The 26605-nt window shown below is 46.5% G+C and overlaps 1 protein-coding gene across 3 annotated transcripts in view; it reads left to right on the plus strand.

The window, feature by feature from the left end:
- The window catches only part of AK9 (adenylate kinase 9), a 1784103-nt gene that overhangs the window by 1312507 nt on the left and 444991 nt on the right, over nt 1–26605 (plus strand). For all 3 annotated transcript variants that reach the window (XM_069606660.1, XM_069606662.1, XM_069606661.1), the window contains one exon: nt 18000–18215. In XM_069606660.1, the coding sequence (XP_069462761.1) occupies nt 18000–18215 (216 nt within the window). The remainder of the gene's footprint in view (nt 1–17999; nt 18216–26605) is intronic.

The following is a 26605-nucleotide window of genomic DNA, read 5'->3' on the forward strand; positions in this document are numbered from 1 at the left end:
AGTACGCAGCCTATAAAAAGTACAGGCAGAACATGTTAAGGTTGGAGGAAGAAAGGAGAGTGCACTAAAGGAAAGTAAAAAAGCAGGAAGACGAGGAAAGTAGGGGGGCAAAAGAACAAAGAAATGAACGGATGAGGGAAGTAGATAAGGCTAGGGAAGAAGCAAAGAAGCGAAAGGAAATAGACGAGGAAATAGAACGTAAGCACAGACAGAGGGCACAGGATCTTGAATATCTGGAGTGGGAAGTAATTAAACCCAATCCTACAGTAGAATGGGAAGACATAGAAGAATTCTTTCCTGCAAGCGATGCGGTACCAGGTACAAGCGGGACAAATATTGAAGATGACTTCGACACCAGAAGCATCGGGGAAACGATTGATAAAATCTATGACAAGATGGGGCTGGAAGTAATTTCCCAAGGGGGCAGGGAAGATGAGCGCTTAGAGAGCACTCAGCTATATGACACTGAGGATCTCACCCGAAGTAGTGGGAGCAGGGGACTGTCCCTAGACAGGCTGGAGATTGGGCAGAACGAAGAGGATGCAAGGAGTTGTGTAAACTGGGAGTATTCAGGATCTGACTCCGGTGGGGAAACGGAGGATGTGGCACATGAAGAAGGGAGGCGGTGCGAAAAACGGCTCCCAGAGGACCAAGGGGTACGATGGTCAGACGCTTGTGGGTCCGTAACGAGGACACCAAAGTCTTCTGGACAGTCCAGCCGACATGAAGAAACACCCCACAGTCAGAGGGGGGCGTCAGCACCAGCCTATACAGACAGACTACGGGCATTGCCGGGTAGACGGCAAGGCGGGACTACTGCCCCACCAGTAGACAGGAGAGCTGTGGGAAAAGAAAAGGAAGACTGTGCGTTCCAGTTCCCACTGCTAGAGAAAGGGGGAGCAAGACCACAATATATTCCATGGCCACACATGGACCGAGAGAACCTTAAAAATAAGCTTCCAATGCTGACATCGAGAGCTGGGAAGTGGATACACGAGTTAGAGAAAATGACGGGGGAAGTCACCTTAGCCATAGGGGACATTAAGGGCCTCCTAATTTCTATACTTGGTGAAAGAGCAGATGATGTGTGGAAGCGGGTAGGCTACCCTAGGGTAACCTTAGCCGATACCTCCCATGACGAAGCACCATTTAATAACTACAGAGCAGCAGTGTGGAAAGCGCTACGAACGCTATATCCAGGCACGTCTGATATGGGAGCTATAATGACTCGAAAAATGAAAGAATCAGAGGATCTGTTGCTTTACATCCAGAATTTTCAAGACGTGTGGGTACTCAAAACGCATGAGTCTTGGACAAAATCTATCCCTGTATTCTACCATATATTGTGCCAAGGGTTACCAGAGCTGGTGAAAAAACAGCTCAAGAAATTGGTAGGAATAGAAGCTAAACCGTGCGCCGAAATATAGTTGACAATTGCACACTATTGTAGATTGTTGCAAGAAAAGAACCGGAAAAAGGAGGCAACCCCTAAGGGTGAGGTGGCGAAGCTGGTGCAAAAGAAACTCTCGAAGTATGCTCTCGAGGGAGCCATGTTGACCAGCCCAGCCGAACCAAGCGCACAACAAGCGACCAACCCATCGCAGAATAATCAGGGTAATGCAGGATTTTACCCAACAGGAAGGGGTTTTGGAGGAAGAGGATGGAAGAGTAGTCAAGGAGGGTTTCGAGGTAACCAAGGAGGTTTTCAGAATATTCAAGGTAGCTTTCAAAACACACAGATGGGCAGTCCAGCTATGCCGGATGGACAGATGGCCCGACCACCGCCAGTGTGTTGGCTGTGTGGAATGACTGGACACGTGGCGCGCGTGTGCAGAAGCCAAGGCATGTGGCAAAATAGCCAAGTGATGGGGGCAGGCATGGTGAATCAGGGCGGGGCACAGAATTACACAGTGCAGCAGCAGGCGTCAGGCTTGCAGCAAGGTGCGCAGTAAGTGGTTCAACCACCGAACATGGGGAACTTGCCACAGGGACAATCCCATCAGGCACCACCGCAAACGTCTCAGGGCACTAATTACGGAGGGTTAATTAACCCTGGAAATGGGGGAAACCCACCCGTATACAGTGGACCGAACCTGTATATGAAATAGGACAGCTCATGGGGGACTCTGATGTGCTCTATCCTATCAGTGACACCAGACCCTAACAGGGAACCTAGGGTGAATGTCGTCATGGGGGTAAAGAATATTCCTTCTTAGTTGACACGCGTGCAACGCGCTTGTGTATACGAGGGGGCACATTTTCCTTGTCCGGCGAGGCTATAGATACCCAGAGTTTCATGGGAGCTCACAGTAGAGTTCCCTTTACAGACGCACTCCCAGTCTCTGTGGGAGAGCGCGAAATGAATGTACCCTTATTATACTCACGTCAGACCCCAGTAAACATCCTGGGTCAGGACTTAATGACTAAGCTGAATATGACAATCTTGTTTACCGAGAATGGTATAGTTTGCTCCACTCCAGGAATGCATTATTCAAACGTGTGCGAAATGATCAGAGCATATTCCGGACGTATAGCCATGAGAGCTATACCATTAGAGCCAGAAGTCTTCGCATATGGAGTGCGGGCGCTCATCGCGGGTTGCCAGGCCTCGCAGATAAGACTATGAGGACACCTGATGAGTTTTTATTCAGACCCAGAATACCTATGCACGAAGAGGAGGGACAAGTATTTCCCTTAATGATACAATCTGCCGCAGTGCGAGGGAAAGTGGTATGGGTAGAAGGATATGATGACGAAGGCAGACAATGGTGTGTGATTATCTCCATCGAGGAAGGGTATCGAGTGACTGACGTCACTGATGATGATCTGTTCGAAGAACACCCTGGCCTGGAAGAGACGAGGGTGGAAGTAAGTCTCACATTTTGGGTCAAAATGATCAAACGGGAGGTACCACCGAGAATGATGTTGGCGCTGGTACGTCCAGAATACTTTGATGACGACATGGCCCAAGTGCCTGCCGCAGTATGGACTACAGGGCCCTATGATGTAGGTCTCCTGAAGGGGGCAGGAGAAGTGAAAGTTAAACTGAAACCAGGAGCAATTTTACCACGAGCACGACAATATCCCATGTCCAGAGAAGCAGAGGAAGGGATCGCGAAGACAATTTCCGTCATGATGGAGAAGGGCATCCTAGTGACGTCAGAATCACCTTGCAACACGGTTATTTACCCTGTCAAGAAATCAAAGGGAGGGTCTTGGCATTTAATCCAAGATTTATGAGCATTAAACGATATAGTTGAAGCCGAGTTCCCTCTAGTCCCTAATCCATCCACAATACTATGTAACATACCCACTGAGGCAAAATATTTCACGGTGATCGACTTGAAAAACGCGTTTTTCTCAATTCCGTGACTCTCAGGTCCTGACATCATTCACTTTCAGACAGATGCGTCTGAAAAGCACAAAGTTGCCACAGGGGTATTGCGAGTCCCCGTCTATTTTCAACAGAGTCCTGAAAATGGACCTAAGCAATATTGCGGTGGACAGTGTTGTTTGCAGTATGTAGATGACATTCTGATCTGCAGCACCACTGAAGAGCAATGCAGGTGCGACTCTGTCCAGCTATTGACTATACCGGCTGAAAAGGGATACAAGGTTGATAAGGAAAAGTTGCAGTACTGTCAACAGGAGGTGTTGTACATAGGGCAACTAATCTCTCATGAGGGGAAAAAGGTAACCCCAAAAAGGGCTGAAGCTATCATGAACACGGCCAAGCCGCGCACGATAAAACAAATGCAGAGCTTCTTAGGCCTGTGCAATTATGTCAGAGCATGGGTCTTTGACTACAGCTCGTATACCAAGCCCTTGCTTCCGGCTTTGAAGAAAGCCCAGGCAACAAAAGGAGAAATTGAATGGACTGAGGCAATGGAGAAAGGATTTGCAGAACTCAAGGGGGCAATTTGTAAGGTCCCAGTTCTCGGGATTCCTAATTATGCAGAGGAATTCTACCTCTTCTCACATACCGATGGCAATTTTATGACGGCAGTGCTCGCACAGCGAACCTCGCTGGGGTACAAGCCCCTAGCATATTACAGCGGGAGTCTGGACCCGGTCATGAAGGGCCACTTCCCATGCAAACAAAATCTAGCTGCTGCCGCATTCGCTATCAAAGGCATCATCCATCGTGATGGGGTGCTCCATCACATTGTATGTTGAACATTCACTGTTCGCCATACTAGAGAAGCCAAAGGGCACACTGACATCTCAGAGAGCATCCGCCTATGAGGTGATTATCTCTAACCCATCGATCAAAATAGTTCGATGTAAAACTGTGAACCCTGCTACATTCATAGCTGAGCCAGTCGCAGAAGGAGAACCTATACATGACTGTGCGAATTATGAGGAATTCTATGATGAAATCTCCAGGGTAAAGGAAAATGCCCTGGCAGGTTGCAAAATCGTGTTCATTGACGGTTCTTCGAGACTCGACCAAGCAGACGGACAAAGGTATACAGGTGTGGCCGCGGTAAAACACCTAGCGAATGGAGAGTTTCGAGTACTCGTCAGTGCGCGAATACCCTCTCACTATTCTGCGCAAGCTGCAGAACTGCTGGCACTGATACTCGCCATTGAGAATCATGCAGACCAGGAAGTATCTGTGTACAGTGACTCAGCCTATGTGACGTCCACAGTACATGCAGGTCTAGCACGCTGGAAAAGGAGGGGCTACCCCCGAGCAGACGGCACGCCAGTGCAACATGCAGCCTTATTGGACAGGCTGATAAAAGCACTACAACTCCCAGTGGTCATAGCGGTGTGAAATGCACCGCTCATACCAAGGGGACGGGTTTTGTGTCATGTGGAAATCACGAAGCAGACACGGAAGCCAAGCGCATGGCATCTAAGAATGAAACAATCATGGACGTGGAGGTAGCACGTACGCATGAGCGGATGATAGTAGCGCGAGCCACACCAGAAGCCTGTAGAAGCCTGTAGCAATATGGGCTAGTCTCAGCTAATGGAGCTCCAGGGGGAGGCACCTCAGGAGGAGAAAAAATTGTGGAAGCGTTGAGGGTGTTCTTTAAACCCCTCTGACGGGTTGTGGAGGCAAGACAGCACTGGTAAACCAGTAATGCATGTCGCCCTTCTAAAAGTAGCGTTAGAGCAACTGCACTACCCTATTCACATGTCAAAAGAAAACCTGGCTGCAACGCTCGCAGAAGACTAGTTCACACCGAATTTAGCGGAGCATGTTGCATTTGTCATGGTGAACTGCATAATCTGCCAGCAATTCACCGCTGGGCACACATTAAGAGTAGTGAGAGGAATCATTCCCAGACCAAATGGACCGTTCCAGCACTTACATATCGATTATGTCGATATGATTCAAGTATGCAATGGGTACAGGTATTTAATTGTGGTGGTGTGTCCATTCTCTAGATGGATAGCAGGGCCCTGTACACACCCCGACGCTCCCTGTGCTGCCAAGTTCCTGGTGAGGGAAGTGTTCCCTAGATGGGGGGTGTGCGAGGTAATGAGATCAGATAATGGGGCCCACTTTGTAAATTCAGTTTTCAAACAGATTAGCTTGTTGCTTGGTATAAAGCACAAGTTCCCATCAGCGTATCATCCTGAGGGGAATGGGATATGTGAACGGATCAACGGAGAGGATAGCCAAGTTGAAGCTCACATTAAAGAAGGGATGACTGCACTGTCTACCATTGGCATTGTATGCACTTCGGAACCAACCCGGCTCCGACCATCATCTCACGCCGCACGAGATAGTTACAGGCAGAAGGATGAGGACCCCTTTTACCCCCCCCGAGATAGAGCTAGATGTGATGCCCAGCAGACTAGGGAGGTTCTGGGAGCAGAGATGCAGGAGTACCTTAACTGTATGACATCCAGCGCCTCTGTCATTACAGGCCAGCTGCAGCGACGGCGAAAAGGGGACGGCGCAGCATGAAACACAGCAGGAAGTGCTGAAGCAGACACTGAGCAAGGTGTACATGCGCCCCTCGTCTTCCCTGGTGACAGTGTGCTTGTGAAGAACTTTACCAGGAAGAGGTGGGACGAGCCAAGATTTAATGGCCCGTTCGTCGTAGAGGACTGCACCTCCTCCGCCATCAAGCTCCAGGGCAGAAGGGCATGGATCTTCATAAATGACATTTAAACCGTATATAGGGGAGAGCACTCCTGCTGCATCCAACTGCGAAGAAACCACAGACAACGGGGAAGAACCTCAGCACGTGCAGACAAGATCCATGGCGAGGAAGAAGGACGCATGAGCAGAAAACCAAGACGAAGAACCCGGATGCAAGTTGTGGCATAAAACTGGACAGGTTCCCCAAGCAAAGGGGGATAAGGACATAACGAACACTCTGTACATCACAGTTGCAGGGTAAAGAGAAGCGTATCTAGATCCACAACAACGATGAAACTAAGACTCTGATGAACTACAAATAAGACTTTCTGAGAACCAAACGCAATATCCTGAAGCAACCAGTATCAAGACTTTGTTCATAGAACTTATGGTATCCCCCAGTAGAAATATCACAAAGGATGTGCTTTCCTGTTTCCGGCTAGTATTAGAGACATATCCATCACTTGTAGGGAGAGTTACCAGTATCACAGACTTTGTCCAAGATCCAGCCAACAAGAAAATAATCTGGCAACTACTGACTGTCATCGCGGAGGCCTTCATTGTACTACCCGATTACGGTGATAAGGGCACAGATGCTTCCACCACAAGTGATCATTGATGAGTTGACATACACGCTTTGCTTTCGCATCATAGAGGAATGCCCAGGACTCGTAGGGAGAACCACGGATACCCTAAAATTGATCAGAGATCCAAGAAACAACAAATTCCTAAACCGAGTGTGTTACAAACTAAACCACGTGGTTGCAATCCACGCAGCAGGAAAGTGCAGAGACTGTTCATGTAAAAGGAAAAACCTGTAGCCTCGAATCCACCAAGAACCGGTCAAATGTCATTATCGCCAGAAGACAGCCAATAGGCATACCATGTTTTCTTTCACATCATTGAGAACTTTCCTAGGTTAGTGGGGAGACCCAACAATGTTGCCATCATAGCGCAAGTGAGAAGTAATTATGTTCATCAACTGCTGAGGAGAGCCTTGTGAAGAGGAGATCCCAATAAACTTTCCGCCGCAGAACAGATCGAGGAGAGAGACACTGTTCTTCAACTTGTCGCTGAGACACCGAGCGAAAGGAGCGGACACAAGAACTTCACCATCTTATTTTCCTTTTTCTTCATTTTTCTCATTTTTTCCTATTCTTTCATATGTTCACTTTTATTTTAATTTTTGTTTTTATTTTTACAACATTTTATTTTCGCATGATTTTTAGCAGTTGCATCTTTTCATTCTTTCGCATTGAGCAAGTCCCAGCATGTCCTCAGGACCAAAGCAAATTCGAGGAGTGCACTGGGACCTCACCTATTATAGATATGCGTAATGAATGTGATGTACCAAAGATGCTAGCCTAACTCTTTTCCATAGTCTAGCACAGGAACTGTACTGAGTACCCAGAGACTACCGTTGTCACTCACATGAGGGGGGGACATTTGGAGAAGCACTCGTCACTTTAATAGTAATGAACTCTCGAACTACTAGACCAGAGCAAGAGAAGGAATAAATAACTGACTATGAACTCATTCGAAATGGGGGCCCAGAACAGTAACTTGGTTTTACCCCCAACAGAAGGGCGCCCCCACTTCCCTGGAAGAAAATGCTGCAAATTGTCATTCCGAAAGATTTTTTGTATATGTATAGTTATTATTATTGTTTTTCTGTCATTAACAAGCAGAACTGCTTTCTTTATTGGTGCACGAAGTGTCCCAATCTCAGTGCACCCACCAGATAATGAACATCTGGGGCCTACGAAATCACCCAGACCCTATATAGTCATTCCAGTCCCAAGAAAACCTGATGATAAAAGTAACAAACTAAATTTAAATGTAATGAGCAATGATTTAGACACATTTGAGGTAACAAATGAAGAGAAAAGCTGGAGACTGGGTCAGCACGGAATGAATGAAAACGCTACACTGACCACTGCACACAGACAAGGGCAAGTGTCAATGGCTACAGGGCCTCCAACGAAGGCAGCAGAGAAGGGGAGACTGCCTGCCGAACAAACAGTTCCAGAAAACAGTGGAAGCACCCAAGAGGAGCCAAGTAAATCACTAGTGAGAGAGGGCATAGCAAAATCCCTTAAAAGAACAGAAGTGGCCACGAAAGAAGTCACAGACAAGACACAAATGCTAATAGATTATTTGTTCCCATTCATAGCCCGAGCAACGAAACTGCACGAGGAGCTGATAAACAGGACTATAGAGACTATAACAGCAAGCACACCTGCTCCAACGCAAGGAACAAGACGCAGGCCTACAACACGACCACGCGTTGGGAGGTTGGGGAGCCAATGGCAGTTAGAGGAAGTCTATGACAAAATACAAAAGGGAAGGAAAGGAAACACAAAACCTTCTCCTACCACAGCAATGCAGTCGAGGCAGCCTGCTCTACTGAGGCACCCAGAGAAGAAAAGCAGCACAAACGCATTTAGAGACATAGTCATAGCAAACTACAGAAGAACGCTGAGAATCAAGAGAAGCCCACACGAAGATAACAATGAACTTAATGATTACCTGGACAGCACAATCCATCTCGGAAACAACATATGGTACCAGCACATGAAGGAAGTAGGACAAAGACAGTCGGAAGGAGAATGCTTTGTCTGTGCTCTACTACCATACAGCATGGGAAAATCCAAGATCTTCGTGGCCGTAGAAATTGATGTCCCTACAGCACACTGTATGTCACATGTAGCAATGTGTAACACCAGAGGACAATTTATGGGAAGAGATACCTCATTGATATGGGCCAACTAAAAGGATTATCCGGATGAAGATGGCTACGTCCAGGACATTAAAACAAGAAACAGGGCGCACACCAGGAATCACGTGATCAGGTATGAGAACCCTGGCATCAAAGGATCAGGGATAAGATGGGAAGTTAACCTGAGACTGAACGTTCAAGGAAAGACTACAGAAGAGGCTCAAATCTGGAAGAACAGAGGCCAAATGCAGATCTGGGGGTCAGTGGTCTCCCCAGGCGGATGGGAGGACGGAGTAGTAATCTGCCGAGCGTGGATGGTCCTTGGAGCCTGCAAAAAAGCAATAGAGAATTTGCAGAGGTTATGCAAACCTCTGTGGCCAAGGTTGGTAAAACTGCTAACATGGGTCGAAGATAGAGGAGGACCCCTGCAAATAGTACCACTGGAAAGCCCGAAACTATGCTTCAGAAGTAATGGCACAAGGAAGATGGGAGAGAATGTAAACTGCGGAAGAATCTTTGAAGCCCCAGGAATGACACAAGGTACCGCATTTATCATGGACCATTACTGGGCATGTGGATCCAAGGCATACATAAGGCTGCCGAAAAACTGGGGAGGCATATGCACACTAATGAACGTCCACGCACCCGCGTTAGTGATCCCTAAGAATGACCTGAAGTTGGACAGTTTCCCGAAAGCAGATGCTCATCTAAGAAGGAGATCTGTGGAACTGGTATCTAGGATGAAGAGGGAAAATTACTTTTCTTCCCAAATCAGAAGAGGCATTCCATGCAATCCTGTACGAACACAGGCTGTTCAGCCTCACCTCAACAGTATTCACAACACTACTCCTGCCCCACATCCAAGTTGGAGTGAAGAAAACAGAACCCTAACAGAGGCCATAAGCATTTTGACAAACCTGAAAAACCAGATGATCGATGAAAGTGATGAAGTGGACGATGACAGCTGGTTTGGAGACCTATTCTCATGGGTCGCACAATGGATGGCAGATATATTCAAGGTTCAGGGAGCTCTACTAGCAATGGTACTGCTAGGATTCTGTGTTATCAAGATAATCATTACACAGTGCCAGAAAACTGCAAAGAAAGCTATAGGGATGAAAATAATGGTTGATGTCGAGCCAGGGTGGAAGCCCAGAGACCTGACTGATGAAGAAATAAGAAACTTTCTGAAAGCCAGCAAATTTGCGCCAGAAGGAACAAGGTTACATACCCTAAGAAACGAAGAAGGTATGAAGGAAAATGGATCTACTGCAGCCCAAATGGACAATGTCAGCTAATGACATGGAACAAAGATGAACATGTGAAAACAGCAGGGGGTTTGAAGGGAGTGATAAAAATATGGACTCCAAAGGCTCACACATGCACACCATCATGTACAAACCCTGAAGACGACGAACATGACACCGAAGAATCAAAAGAAATAAATGCAAAGGAGGTTGCAGAAGTGCTCGATGAACCGACCAGAGGGGGGAGTGTAGAGGAGGTCCCAGACATGGCCTGCAGCCCTTCCCCTCATTTCGAGTTACCAGGAGCGTACTCGCCAAGGTATGTGAAGTATGAAGAGCAAATGAACCTACAAAGAGCTGCACTGGGACTCTGCCCAGTATACATCAGAAGATCCATACCGGTTGAAGCACCCATAACCAGACAACCCTGGGCAGCACAGTACCCTACCAGACAGCCATACCAGCCGCTGATACGAAATGAGGAGTATCTACATACGGTCCACAAAGAGACCCCAAAAGCCTAAATGGAAGGCCAGTGGAAATGACACAAGGGCCTGAACAGACTCGTGAATGAACAAAAGCAGCTATCGAAGACAAGCACGCCTGTGCGAGTAACTACGAAAATAAATGTAATGGACACAGAGAAGAGACAATGTTAAAACGTAAGGAAACGGTGCTACGAGACAAGATGGAAGCAACCGACCTGTTAAACGTGTGTAAATAGGCTTGAAACGCAAGATGCCAAGAAATCGATACTGCTTATGCTTAGTAGAAGCTAGAGCGGCACGCGCCTACCATATATCTACCTCAATAAGGCACATTATACCAGTGCGACTCCATTTTGTAAAAGCAGAAATGTACCCAGGCGGCCAGATCCTGACAGGCCAAGTTTCGTAACCCAGCCAAAGGCAAGAGAAGGAGCGGAATCGAAACTCAACAAAGAGCGGCTCATGCCTAGGAAATCGAGGTCAACCAGAGAAAGGGAGGAGAGCGTCCGCTAACAAGACTCAAACTTCAGAGCATACCAGCCTGCCTCATGAAGGTCAAGATAAGGGGGTCCGATGCAGGTGGCGAGGCTGAAACAGAATTAAATGCATTAAAAGCTGGAAACTGAAGCAGATTCATGGTAAACTAACACGTGACCAGCCAGGAGCGAAGAAGTACCACCGCCTGATGTCATCCAGGTCCCGAGAATGCCATAACTTTTCCCGATAAGAGATTACAGTTTCGAGGCCATCCTTGGCCAACTAATTGACACATCGCCCTAAAACACTGATTGATGGAAGGGAGGCAGAGTGAAACTTGGGACACCAGGCACATGGGTGTCCATTCTGCATGCCGCTAATTAAAACAGGGATTTATGTCTAGGGGTGTAACCTGCCCAATCACAATGGACCAAGTTATCTGGAGTCCTATAGATAGTAGAACCAATAAGACGTCGTAGTGACGTCCATCACGCGTGATGTAGAGGGATGGGCGTAGACGCCCACCCGATAAGAGTTATCCAATCCGCATGCCCTATTATCATATACAGATTTAACACCTATACTTAAGTTACCTTTCCTAACCAATTATATTGCATGATGATTTTTTATAGAATTAGACGTCAGTGATGACGAGTTTTGCCTATAACAATGACTGTTCGACTGCAGTTCGAGGAAGTCAGAGCGAGACAGGTGATCGCAATGCTGCTGATTTCCATTTGTTTCTCTGTTTAATGTACTTGTCATTAAACGGACTTCCCTTTGCCAACTTACTGAGTCCTCATTATTGAGTCGTGTTGGAGTAAGTGAATCCTGCACCCCCTGTCCTCACATGGTGCAGCTATCTTGTCTTACAAGTTCTAGAGGGTGAGTGCTGACCTATGGGCCCGTCAGTGAATATCCTCTGAACACACGTTTAACAGTTGTATTTGGGAGCTCAAAGAAAATGGAAGAAAGTGAAGGTCAGCAAGATGGACCTGCTCTACCTATGGCTTTGACATTCCCCAAAGTTCCACCACAGAAAATGGTACCGACTGAAAGAGTCCTCACTGGGTGGCAATAAGAGGATAGCTTTGGGGTCCCTGGTCGTCTCACTCCAGTATCTTATGGGGTTGCAGGATGGATAAGTCATTGAAAAGGAGGTCAATCCAAGCTAAACCGTGAAGGGAAGGGTGAATTAACAAAATGTATTAAAGGAGCTAAACTAAAGGAGCAGAAGTATGGAGTCCAATCCCTGATGTAGTTCAAACAAAAACTCCCAGCTTCTGCTCATGAGTGCTCAGCAAGCCACTCAGTGTCTGTGTTTTTAGTGTCAGAGCATACTTATTTCATTGTCACATTATCCCTGTAGTGACGTGTGTCTTTTTCCTGGCTGTGGTCCTGGCTTGTTCCTGTCATCGCTGTGTTTGTTGCCCGTGGATGAAAGGATGAGGAACTTGCTCTATGTACATGGCTGGTAGGTACTTTCTCTTCCTTACCTGGGTTTGCTAAGTTTGCAAGATGTGCTTGTTTGGACTGGTGGCCTTGTTAGTCCCACCAGGTTCTGGGTTATAGCTTTCAGATAGTTCAATTTTGTTACTTTAGGGATCTTAATGTGTGGCCCCTGCCCCTACCTGGGCCTAGATTGTAAGCAGACTTCTGTGTCACCTGTACCAGAAAACTGGTTTATCCTAAGGTTTGGCATCACCCCTTTCTTGCTGCCTGTCTCGGTTTCACCCTCATGGGTTGGACAACACAAATTCTGCTCTCCTGCTTTTCATTGTCTAGCTCTCCCCAGTATACCACTAATCTCTCTCAGGAATGACATCATATCGCCCATCAAGTCAGGATGCTTCTGCTTTTTTTTTGTACAAGTGCTGATCGTGATTGACATAATGAGGGCTATGATTTATAGCTCTGTTTCCTCAGTAGCTTTATGGAACGTGTTTGTCTCTGGCTTAATGGTTTCTCTTCCTCTCCATTAGCTTGGCCGGCATTGGTCTTTCCCTGCAGGAGTGACGCTTTTTTAACAATTGTGGATCATCCAATGCCCCAGCCCTCGAAACTCCAAGTTACACTTCTGTGAGTTGTTGTCCTCTTTGCTGCATGTAACTTTGGTGCCTATTTTATGATTTCTGTTTGGCCCTAGGTCAGGTTGCAGACTGGAGATAAAACGCGTGGTGTGTGCTCTTCTCCGACTCCCACACCTGCTACATACATACCTGGACCGGAACACTGAACAAGCTGATACTATGATTGTAAAATACTCAGTTTGGGTGGATTTTCTCCCCAATGGCACAGGGCTGGGCTCTAAGGCTAAGGCGCAGTCTTACATTTCCCCTCCATGAAGTATATTCTTCGCTAGTCGACTTTTGATCATTTCACTACTTTAGGCATTAATTTTACCCTGCGCTTACCACTCTCTTCTGGTTTCTCATGGCCCATGGGGAAGCATGGCCACCACTATAAGGCACAGCTTCCACCATATCCTCCTTACTCAACACGCTCATTTTTCACTGGTTGACATAGGGGTTCTTTCCTGATCAGCTTGCTTCTTTGCTCCAATTTCATTCACATTATATAGCACCCGGTTAATGTCTTAGCCCCAGTCACAATCACAGTTCTATAGCTCCCATCTTATTCCTTTTCCCCCAAACCTTCTCACTGAGATTATGCCATCCAACTCGCTATTTGTAATCCAACCAGGGATCAGGTGTGTTAGGCAGAAACCTGTGCAGTTCCCTTTGGGAACACTGCAAAAGATTTAGGACTACAGGTGTTAGCAGTAAACCCACTTGGTAGTTGTCTGTACCACCCAGATTTACCTGGTAGCTGTGGCTGAGCAGTCAGACTTCCTTCAAGAAGAGTTAGGCAGTATGCAAAGTATACACAATAGGCACTCAGATACAATAATACAAGCAAACACTGACCAGAGCTTTGGTATCAAGGTATATAATTATTTATTTAAAAACACACTGTTTGAAACACTCCAGCACTATTATTGTAAATCACTCTAAACACAGTTACTATTATTATATATACATCCCTTATTCCTTATCAGACGAGTCTTAGTTAACACCACTTATTTCCAGACTGAGGTGAGCGCTTAACTATAGATGGCACTCCAATAAGTTAACGAAAAAGGGAGGGAAAAAGGCAGAATGTAGGAAAATACACCACACTAATACTTATGAACTCTTAAGCAAGGCAGGAAAGTCAAAAGTTACTTGTGAGCCAAAGTCCATAGGCCAGGCCCACTCTTGGAGAGAGCAGGGCACAAATGCACCCAAGATCACACAATGACAACAGGCTTAAAAAGTCTTGCAGGGAGTTCAATAAGGTTTTTAGTTAGGCTCAGAAAAGTTTAGCCAGGGTGTCCCAGGCTAACCCAGGTTTGAAAGCTGGGGGCTAAATCTACCCCATACAGTCGGTTGCAAGGGAAGCCAGGCGGAACACGGTACCTTATGTGGAAAGGATCCTCCAGCGGGGGCAGTTGTTCCTGGCAGCAGGTGCAAGTCGCGGCGTCGTCCAGAGGAAGAGAAGATCTCAACGTGGAGGAAAGATGAAGGTCGTTGCACTGCCAGGGAAGAAACCAGCCGCGGAGTTTTCCGGTTAAAGGTATTACCCTTTGATTCGCAGTAGTGGTAAAACGTGGTATTCCGGTTGCCGGGGTGCTTGGCACAGGCAAGGCGGCCACGAGATGCTCCAGGAAGCGAAAAAGGAAGCAGACTGGTTATCCCCACCAGTCGAAGGAAGAAGACTCTCCGGGCTGGAGATCTCCTCTGTCGTTGGGAAAAGTGATGGGACAGTTCAGCAGGGCTCCACCGGTGGTGTCGTCGTAGCAGGTCGGCTCAGCTTCTCCCTCGTCGGATTCATAGGTCTTGTGGCGACTTCTAAAGTTCCAGTCCCCAAAGCCCTGCTTTTATGCAGAAAACCCCCATTCACTCAGCCTAGCTGTCACTCAAACATGCTAAGTGGTGAGCCGGCCGGCTCACCACTTGGACCAATCAGGACGGAGTGTGACTTGAGTTGCCTAGGCAACTCAGTCCAGGGTGCCTAAATCCCCCTCTACCCCCCCCCCCCTAAGTACCCCAGACAGAGTGGCACCACTCTGGAGGGCTTCTGTGGAGAAGCCCACCAAAAAGTGGAACAAAGGGCTCAACTTGGGTTGGAGTCACAGAAGCGAACACAAACGCCATTTTAGAACCAAGTTCTGGCAAAAAATACCAACCGGGGAATTAATATTAAATAAATAAACCGGCGGTATGTTCGAGGCTATAGGAATTAAATAATTAAAGTTGGTAGCCTCGAACAATGGGAAATCCCATAGAGATATATTCGCGGTCGAATATAAAAAGTAGTATGCACTGCCACCAGCCAAAACTCGATCAGGGGGGACGGAGACGTGCCCCCTCGACTAACAGACCCCGGGGCAATCAAATTGCCCCGGCCAGTACGTCCAAAATATGATGGTTTGTACTGGTTCTGTTCAGAATTTGAGACTAGTAAAGTCAATGGTGACTTTACATGCCCTGGGAGACAGTAGTCAGTCCCAGGGTATGGCGTCTATACTGGGGGGTCACTATGACACCCCTGTGTTACTGCACTGCGGGTGCTGTGTAACACACATCACAAAAACACATGAAGCCCTATGGAGTAAAAGACCCCATAGCCCATTAAACACATCTAGAGTCAAAGAAACACACTCAAATCATGCCCAAGAGTGAGGGTAAAAGAGTCTCACTCTTGGCAGGAGAAACAAAATAAACCCCAAAAATCCAGCAAAGCTGCTGGGGCACTCACTAGGTTAGGAAATTCAGCCTAAACAGAGAATTCTCCCTAACATAGTGCTGGCCCACATCTTACTTCAAAGGATATGATGCTCATCTCATGCCCTTAGGGATATAGTACCTAGCCCACTATACAAGGACATAGTACCCAGATCGCTGCCCAATAGTGCCCTGCTCACTATCCAGCAGTCGGCCTTCCAGCCTCCCCAATTCTACAGATGAATGAGGAATAAAAGGTTAATCAGGCTTAGAAGCTTTTCCGGGGCCCTTAGCTCCTTCAGCTTTTTTTGGCCCTAGACATCTGTCAAGCTTCTCAGCTTCATTAAGCCCCTCTGCTTTCTTGGAATCTGCTTGTGGTGCTTGCCGTCCTGGCTGCTCCTTGCTCATTTGTGCTCAAACTCCAACTTGCTTCAGCCTTATAAAGCCCTATATTCTCATGGCCCCTAATTGTTTAGATGTACCTTTCTGTTATTCCAGATAGGCTTTGTTTCTCAATTGTGTCCTTTGCCTTAGCTTTTGTAGGTCTACACCCCAAGGCTTAATAATCCTCAGCAGCCATCTTTGATCCAGGCTGAAGACATGCCTTCATCCTGCAGCTCTGATGCAGTGGTTCTTAGCTCTTCAATGGCATCTGTTTCTCCAGTAGATCTGTTGTAATCCGCACCATAAATCCCATGCTTTGTCTGTTAAGTGTCTGTGGGGATCCATCTGTTCTACTGGATTCTGAGGATTTTTTTTTGCTGGCTGCATATTTCCCCATCTCTGCTCTGACTCTGTCTTTGTTCCTTTTTCCGCATGTGTCCCTCTTGGTGCAAGGGGCTTTTCCGCACCACAGCAGATTCCACGTGGTTTCTGAACATCACTTCTGATTCTTTGGTGTGAAGTTCTTGAGAGACAATGTATGTAAACCTGTGGACTAGGAGCTCTTATATTCTGGACTTCCTGAACAGTTTAACAGGGAACTGGAGGGAGAAAGATGGAAGACTGACCTCACAAGATTGGATATATAGGATACGTATACCCAAGATACTGAATCCGAAAGGGTTGACCCATTGAGAGGGAGAAATTTGTTTTATGGATATAGATGAACGGCACAGGTAGACCTATTGTGCTGATGTTATACCCTTTTTTTGTTATCCATGCTAGCATTACCCCGTTTTGAATTCTGACTCATGCTGGTTATACCTCATTCATTTGTATATGAATGTTCTTTTCTTCCCCCCCTCGAGACAATAACCACAGTAATCTTGCTGGCATAGTAATCTTGCTGGCATAGTGACTCAATATAACTGGAGAGCATAGCAAATGTACTTACTCATAGTAGGCTTTCGGAAGCTTAACCGTCAAGCTTGGGAACTCCCACTGAAGAGCATCTCCCATTCTGCCACATCTGGATAGCTCACTGCCCTTGTAGGCAGGCTTTTCTACCATGTGTCGGGGTCAGACACCTGAATTTGTGACCGTTAACTCCACAACCCATTCCTGGGGCTCTGTAGAGCCAAAAAGAAAGCGGGGAGCTGGGGAATGCTCGACAGAACAGCCTAACCCCCAGTAACTGGAACACACTCAGCATCCTGCCAATATTTCCATCCTTCCTCTGGCAGAAGTCTCTTGCTGCCATAAACGGGCACCTTATGCAAGGCACACTCAGCTGTGTTGCAGCAGCTTAAACCACTCACAGTATTAGTATCTCTCGCTTTAAAAAAACATGTCTACACACCTGACAACAAAAATAAATTAGGAATGCCTTGAGTAAGCATTTGGGATTCTAATGAAGGCAATTATTGTGTTGTAGTGACATGGTGTCAGCATATGCAGCCATGATAGATTTTAACTGTGGTTTGCAAACCCACAGTGTGTGATATTTATTTCGGAAAGCGCAAACTGAAACATTTAGAGCCCGGGATAAAGAATTTCAAGTAAGTACTATATCTTTTCCAAATATTGGCATGAACTGTAACACTTCCAAACAATATTTTGTTTGCGGAGAGTCCTAGTAAGGTAGGCCCCATCTGTCATAGGCTGTGATTACATTTTTAGAAGAATATCCTTAAAGCATTAAAGTAGCATGTTTTGAAAATGAAAAAGGTGCTAGAAGAATTCATATTTTTACATTACTGCGTTACATTTCATTTGAAAAAAAGAAACATTTTTACAGCTGTGCAATATTTACTACAGCCAAAGGAAGATGTAGAGCACAGTGAAGAGGAAGATATAGAGGAAGAAGAGGAAGAAGAAGAAGATGACACTGAGCTTGTTCTTGCTGAGGAATTTCCAGAAGAGGAGGAAATAGAAGAGGAGCCAGAAGAACAAGAAGAAGAAGCAATTGAGCGTCTGAAATCTGAAATTGGAGAAAAGGTTGAAGCAGAAATTGCTGCTTTAGAAGCTGTGAAGGTATCCACTAACCAATTATTTTCAGGAAATTGAATTGCTTTGAGTTTTTAATAAAATGTCCGATGCATAATGTGCATGAATAGTAGTGCTAGTAAACATCTACAGTACTTTAACATATAACCTTAAATAATATGTAGGTACATTGCTCACAATCTGGTGTAGTCTTGTGCCTGGGAATAGTGCCTCACACCTCTGTTCCTTAGGAGTTATTGCCAGCAGATGCATGCAAAAAGATAAGGACCACCCTAGAAGCAACAGTGCCTCTTCAACTAACGCATCTGTAGGTAAAGGGTTATCCGTACCTGTTCAGTGCGAGCGAGGGGGGCCTAAACATAGATTCCTTATAAGCACTGTCCGCTATTGCAGTATGTTTGACTGGGGCCATTAGGCGCAATGTTCTTTATCTTCTTTCCTAGAATGCTCTTTTGTTGCCATTACTCCTACCAGAAGACTACCAACGTTGCTGACTTTATCCTGTAAGGAGCACTGTATAGGTTTCCCTGGTTATAAGGCTATGTTAACAACGGTTCTTGCCTTGATCCCCAAAGGTTTGCTGGATTCTCATTTGAACCAATAAATATTGTTACCTGTATTTCAGCCTAGACCATGTAGTTCTCCAACAGTAGAATCTCTGCATTTCCCGGATGTGACTGTAGCTTTAAAGTTTTCATTTGAAAGATCTTTGCACAGTTGGTCCAACAATCTGTTTGTTTCTTATGGTTGTGTTTTACCTGGCCATAAATCAGCCAAAGCCATGATTGCCATGTGGATTATTTCCCGTATGTCTAGCGCACTACCCGGTGCCTGGTGTTCTAGTTCCAGAGACTTCATGTCCATTCCACTCGATCCAAGGCATCTGCAGCTTTCCAGAGTTCTGTGCCCATCTCAAAGATCTCCAGAACTGAAACATGTGACCCAAGCTCTTAAGTAAGCATGGCTTGCTTGGTGTATTTCCCAGGCCTTCCCTATGCATAAGCCCACCTGAAGGTCTAGTGTTTAAGATTCTAGACGGACGATGTCAGCTTTTACCTGGAGGTTGCTTGCTGTATCGCAATCACAAATCCTGAACACTACCTAAAAGTGTCTGCTTTGATTTAATTTTGCAACTCCCAAAGATGCTGTGGAAATAGTTCCGCCTTTCCCTTTCACCCACCCCTTAATAAGCTTTGAGTTAGCAATTGACTTGATACCCCCTTTTCTAGCAGGGTGTCCTAATTTTCAGCTCCTTGCTTCCATTTGTTGAACGCTTTGTCTCTAGGAGCTGGCACAAAGTTACTGCATAGTGTTTGGGTTTCATTGGTGCGGTAAATGAGGTGAGCCCAGTTTATTGTGCCAAGGTATATCCCATAATTATGGTGTCAGTAGTGTGATTGGGTTTTGATATAGATTGGCCGCCATGCTATTATTCTTGAGCCACGTTTGCTTCCAAAAATACCATCCCTCTGTGGATTGCTCTTTGAAAACCTAGTACTGCCCGCATGCTCGATGGATGTCCCAATGTGTTCCCCACCTTGTCACCAGATGAATCAACAAGGACTGACGGTATGGCAAAGAAGATTTTTACTTCAGGTGCATTGGCCTTTAGGTCAGTGAATGGAGCAATACCAATACACCTTGTGACAGCTTGTGGAAAAGGCAGTGGATCAGTTGCCAGCAAAGAGCTGTGAAATAATCATGGAAGTAGTGCCTCAGACATTTGAGGCCTCAGAACAAATAATACAGTCAGGACACGACACAGTGGATTCTGTGGCCACATCAACAGGTTTCAGGCACTGTGGCTGGCTTAGGCTGATTGTTTTTTTTTTTCGGACGTCCATGCAAAGGGCATGGACATGTCTTTCAAGGGAAACAAGCTCCTTGTGAATAATGCTTATTACACTCTAGAAGAATGGAGTTGTCAGCCACCTGCAGCCTTTTCTTTAAGGAACAAAAGTACAGGTCCACACCAGCCACTCCACCGAAGCAGCATTTCAGCAAGGGACGCAAGTCAGAGTATAGTGCTTTTGAAGGCTTGCTAGAAGCACAAGCCGTCAGAAGACTGCTACCCATCCTGCAGCTTGCGACTGCCCTAGTGGAGCCCCCTTGATGTGCCTTTACTGCAAAAATTGCATGGGAGGCACGGGCAGGCTTGGAGACTTTAAGGAGTGGAAGGCAGTGGCCACAGAGCAGTGCGTCCTTCAGATTGTAGAAAGAAGTTACAGCCTTCCCTTCTTAACTTTTCTCCCAGATTTTTACCGGAATCATACTTTTTGACCCACAATAAAGGTCCGCAAGGACCAAAAGTTCTAAAAATGCTACCGCCAAAGTTTCGAACTCCAAAAGTTCGAACCTTTGGTGGTAGCATTGCAGGTAAGTTAAAAATAAAAAAAAGACTGTGAGGGTTGCGGGGGTGTCCCCCGCAACACCCTGCTCACTATACTGTGCGGCATTGTGAGTGGGGTGTTGCGGGGGACACCCCCGCATCACACCCTAAAAAAAATAATAAAAACGAGGGCTGCAGGGGTGTCCCCAGCAACACCCTGCTCACTATACTTCAGAGTATAGTGAGCAGGGGTTGCGGGGGAAACCCCTATAGCCCCCGTAGTATGTACGTCTGTTCGCATGAGAAAGGTGCAAACTTTTGGTAGTTCGCACCTTTCTCATGCAAACGTTCCGACCGCGGCAAAATCAGCCGCGGTCGGATCACTGAGATCCAGATTACCATCTGCAGCAGCAAAGCCAGGTCCTTTACCAGAATGAGCTTCTCCTAGAGGTGGAGTGGATGACGCCCGAAGAAAAGCCTATAATAGGTTTTACCAAGATATTTTCTAATTCCAAAATGGGAACCAGGAAAATTGAGGACTATCTTAGATGTTAGAAGTTCTCGGGAATATAATAAATTCAAGATGGTGTCTCTGTCCCAATTTCTGGGATCTGTTCAAAAGGGCAAATAAATGGTGTCACAAGGCCTCCAGTGCATACATTTTCATGTCCCGATTTTGCCAACTCACAGAAAGTACCTGACGTTTCCTTCCATTGATTAGTATTAACTGTTCAAGGTGTTGATCTTTGTGTTAACCTCCGTGCTGAAGATCTTCACAACAGTGATAGAAGTGACCAACTTACATCTGGCTTATGTGAAGGTGTGCCCTTATGTAGACCACTGTTTAGTGAAATCATTGAGTCAGGAAGGTGTGCTGTCAGATCTTTTTCAGACCATGTGTCTGCTGCACAGTCTGGGGTTTTCCCTAGATATATAGAAATCAAATCTACTCCCACCGATGCAGCTACAGTTTACAGGGTCCAAGATGGACACAACACAGATATAAACATTTCTGCAGCCAGTGACATTGCTGGGGGATATGTGCATACTAGACATTTTTAGGCCAGGTGTCTTGGTGGCAGTTCATGTGTTCTTTAGGATGCTGTGCCAGATGACCGCCTGTATCCTTATGTTTCTTCCGGCACAGCAACATGTAACAGAAGGCCAACATATTACGAGCTGAGAATTGGGTGTTGCCAGACAATGGGGTCCAGGGAAGGACACGTTCCTAGTAAGCACTGCTCTGGCGTAGGATCTGAGATGGTGGAGCAAAGAGCAGCACATGTTGGTGAAGGAGCCCTTACCTTTCCCAGGTTATCATGGATGCATCCATAACTGGTTGGAGCGCTTACCTCAATGACTTAGAAGTACAGAAGAGGTATTCCTAGAGAGAAGTGCTCCACACCAATGTACTGGGGCAGAGGGCAATTTGCCTCGCCTTGCAAACTTTTCAATCAAAGCTATGGGGAAAGAGAATGATGGTCATTACTGACAATACAGCTGCAATGCACTATATGAACAACATGGAGGCGCCCTCTGATAATGCAGGGAGACTCAGACTCTGTGGTTGTGGCTGCTTCCCGGGGCATCTTGCTACAGGCATTCCCTCTGCCAGTTGGTAGCAATCTCTGAGCGGATGCTCTCTGAAGGCATCAGTCAGTGCCACACATCCGGTTCTTCATCACATATATGGGTTGGAGAGAAGTGGGGCATTCACAAGTGAGCCTTTTTTGACCCATGCCAATTGGAATTCCATACATATCTACAAGAGGGGGCCCTGGGTGATGACTTGTTGATCTCATGGACCTTCAGACAAACAGATGCATCCACTGCAGCTCCCTTGGTCCGTGCAGAGTATAGTAATACAGCTGAACTATGATTTTGGGGGATGCAGGTTGCCATGGACGTTTGGTATTGTACGCAGACCTGCACAATCCGAGCCAGGGAGAGTGATGGTGGACTCTGATGTTTATGACTTTCCTGGTGCATGTGTCAGGCAGAGTTTACCAACTGGACCAAGTCAGCCTTCCCCATCATACTTAGCTTCTGAACGCCTGATACTTCAAGGCCATCTATTGTCTGTGTGGGTTTTAAACCAGTGCCAGAGCATAAGGAGTCTGTACTTCTGCAGGTGGTATAATCAGCTCTAGATGGACTATTTCAATGCCTTAGTAAATAGGGTGTTTGGTTTTGGACTATCACTTGTATAGGAGTGACTGCAGGTCTTTACAGTGAGAGGACACTCGGTTTCACTATCTGTCGTTAAGCAGATGCCTGAGCATGTTCCTTTTTTGTGAGATCTCTATTCTAGCCCAATTCCTGAAGGCATTTGGTATTTGCTATCCACTGGCACCATACGATAAGGTGCAGTGGGACCTGAATTTGTCTGCCACGTCAAATGTACAAGTTTTGATTGTCTAATAAAAATATATGTAAACATATATGTAAATAATGTCTGTAAATATGTTCTCTGTAAAGTGGTTTGGATAGCAAGTTATTATAAATAAGTTATTATTAAATGTCCACTCTCACAGCAACATTATTGGCAGAGGGGAATTTTCCAAGACTATTTTCCTTACCTAACATTTTTCAGTCGGCGCTTAGCTGTGACTTCAAGTTCCTGACATGCAAAACTGCCTTTTGGGTGGCCATGAAAGCAGCCATGTGGGTGTGTGAGTTACAAGTTCTGTGGACGGACAGCCGTACACACTAATCACAAAGGATAAACTGACTTATGATTAGTAAATTCCATATTGCAAGTCAATACAACTCCCAGTTTTCTTTGCCCCCCACCACATCCTTCGAAGGTGGGGGAGAGGCTACACAGACTGTACCCTAAAAGTGCCTTGAGTCCTTAAATCACCAGATCGGACAAAAACATTAAGGAGAGACAGTTTGTGACATTTGGCCCCATGCCCAGAAGGGTGGCTGTTACTACGCCAACCATCTGTGGATAGACTGTGACATGCATGCATTAGACTCTATAGGGTAGAGCACAAGGCACTCCTGGAGGGGTTTGTGGCACAACCTAACAGGAATCTGGCTGCTACAACAGCGTTTCTTAGAGGGTAACCAATAGAGGAGGTCTGCAGGGGGATGACTATGTCGACTCTGCATGCATATGTAAGGCCTGCGTAGAAGCCCACGTCCTTGTTCTGGGGACCCTCAAGATGGTGATTCGGAAGGTTTGGTACCACCCCGAGCAAGTGGTTGTTGGGCCTAGGGCAGTATGGGGAGGATTTCTTTGTTACCCTACTTTGGTCCCTGTCACATGGCAGTGGACAATCACAGTGCCAATTCTGAGGGGGCTAGGGGGATCCAGACTCTCCCCACCCCACCTGCCTGCTGAGGCAGGCCAGTCCTAAAATCCCTGACTCTGCCCAAACCTAATGTGAGATGTTGTGGGGCAATTCTACAGTTGGGAGCGCCTTAAGCTCCCTGTGAGCGGGCCCCCAAAGCTCCATCATGGAAATAAACACCTTTCCCTTTTAGTGAAGTAATTTTCCTTCCCTTAATGATGGTAGCAAGTGTTTTGATAAAGTATCGACTCCCCCTTTCCTGAAACATCAAAGAAGTAATTTCATGGATTTTGAGGGATGTGCAATGAACTCTCCCACTCTGTGGATACAGTTTTGCCAATCTGCGACAGAATACAGAAACATTGTACCTCGGCAAGAAATTCCCATGCCAGGGATACAATGTTTCAGTTCTGCAATGTGCACAATGTAAAAATAGAAACAAAAAGTGTTTTCAGAGCTTACCCTGTCTGTTTGTAGCCTCTAATTCATATGCTGGCAATACTGAAGACCTCCCCTTAGCACAGCCAGAGACTGAGGGGAGTGGAGCGGTAACATAACTGCTGAACCCATATGCATGCATTAGTAATGGCCGAACCCCAAACCCTCACCCATAATGATAGGCTCACAACTTGTTTCAAGTGTTGGCAATAAAAGGCCGTAGGATTTTATTGTACAGATATGGGTTATGACAATAACAATATCACATATCATGATGGTATCATACTTTTGGGCACCGGGTCCTGAGGTTAACCCCTCCAATCCGTGCCGCCTTCTTGTGTCCCACGACTTGCTGTGGGCACCGTACAGTGCCTTGTACTTCTTTTTGCTCTTCTCCCCTTTTTGTAGGGTGGGTGGGTTCTGTGGTAAAGAAGCAAGAAGATTTGGAAGACACTGAGTAAACAGTGAACCTCCTGTTTGCTTGAGTCCCCGTTCAGGGTCCACAAACAGATTGCGTTTACTCTGAGCATGCTGCTCTCATTTATAGGACCCAGGGAGGCCCTGGGTCTTTGTTGTGTATGCATTGGGGGCTGCTGTTGTCGCAGCCCCCGGCCGGATAGCCAACTGTCTGACCCCCTGGTGGGGGCAGATCTTTGAACCTGGGCCCTGCCTGATGGTTGTTTTCCTTATGGCGCTTAGCACCTTGCTGTTTGGAGGAAGGGTGCAATGACTGTTCGCACCTTACCCTTCCGTGGCTTTTGTGCTGCCGAGACTGCGTGTCTCCGAAGCTGGGGGGGGGCAGGGAGGTTGGGGCTGCCCCTCTCCCAGCTGCCGATGGTAACAGCAGTTACTGTGCCTCGCTTGTGGGATGCCCATGCAGCATTGCCCATAACTGCTGTACCCATATGCATGCATTAGTAATGGCCGAACCCCAAACCCTCACCCATAATGATAGGCTCACAACTTGTTTCAAGTGTTGGCAATAAAAGGCCGTAGGATTTTATTGTACAGATATGGGTTATGACAATAACAATATCACATATCATGATGGTATCGTACTTTTGGGCACCGGGTCCTGAGGTTACCCCCTTTGACCTGTGCCGCCACACACGGGCAGGTTGCCAGCTGAACGTGTTCCCCCCCAAGAGTATGCCCTAGAGTCAGCCCCTGTGAGCAAGTGTTGTATTGATTTCCTGAAAGAAATGCTCCATGCCCTGGCTAGACAGGTGGGTGCCTTCGTGGAGAAAAAGGTCTGGGTTGCCTAGTGTAATGGCTGGGTGTTTTATGAAAGCCAGTCCTCTTGTCATACAGAATCTCTCTATAGTCCTGTTCAGTTTTCTTCTGGATATGTCTATAGATTTGTAGCAGTTGGCCCCTAGCCATTTCTTTCTTGGTAAAATGGCTGAGAAGTATATTTCGGTACCCCTCCAGTTGTGCGAAATGCCTGCTAGGGAGGAGCAAATTTCTTCGCATAGGATGCGTCTAGCTGTGTTGACTAGGTCGTTGCCCCCTAGGTGGATGATCAGGAATTCTGGTGGGTCCCTGTATGCCACCAGTTCCGCTAATGTTTCGTGCACATCCGCCCAACGTAGGCCTCTGTATCCCCACCATGAAGTAATGGTGTTTCTGAAAGGTGGCCCTTCTTTAGTCTCTTCTGCCCATCTACCTGTCCTGAAGATGAATGAGTGGCCAACTATCCATGCTGATCGGAGTGTGGTCCTCAATTCGCCTGTTGTTTCTGTGGTGGTGGGAGGGAGGGAAAAGCAAGAAAAATTATAAGGGCGGATGGCTATATCGATTGTGGTCTGATATATCTTTTATAACAGTCTGACTTCCATCCCCCTATGTTTTTTAGTAGTTGCGGTGCTAAACTTCCTTGCCATGCTGCGGTGGCGGCACCTATCCTGAAGGAATGAGTGCCGAAATGTTTGGGATCCCACCCTGCTCTGCTGATTGCTTTCATCAGCACTCCTTTAAATTGGTAGCGGCTTAGGGCTGATGCATCCTTGTGGATTAAAAAACTCCCCCCCACTTTGGGTCGTTGTGCGTAATAGAGGTTGGTGATGCACACCGGGCAGTTTGTTGCTTCATCGATGCAACAAATATGGATGGTTCTTTTTGCACCTGTTTTCGACTGTTGCATTTCTATATTAACACTCTCTTGTCTCACCCTGATTTCCATGACGCCCAGGCCGTTTGTGGCCTTGGTGCTGGAAGCGATGAGTTCTCCTACCCGGAAAGCCCCGAAGTAGGCTAGGAAAAAGGCTGTTTTAAATAACATTATCTCGTATGGGTGCCAGCATATGGCTTCCAGATGGCTTGCTATCTGTACCAGTTTGCTGAAATCAAGG

Source organism: Ambystoma mexicanum, chromosome 4p (genome assembly GCF_040938575.1).
Source record: "Ambystoma mexicanum isolate Mex_15411 chromosome 4p, UKY_AmexF1_1, whole genome shotgun sequence".
NCBI lineage: Eukaryota > Metazoa > Chordata > Amphibia > Caudata > Ambystomatidae > Ambystoma > Ambystoma mexicanum.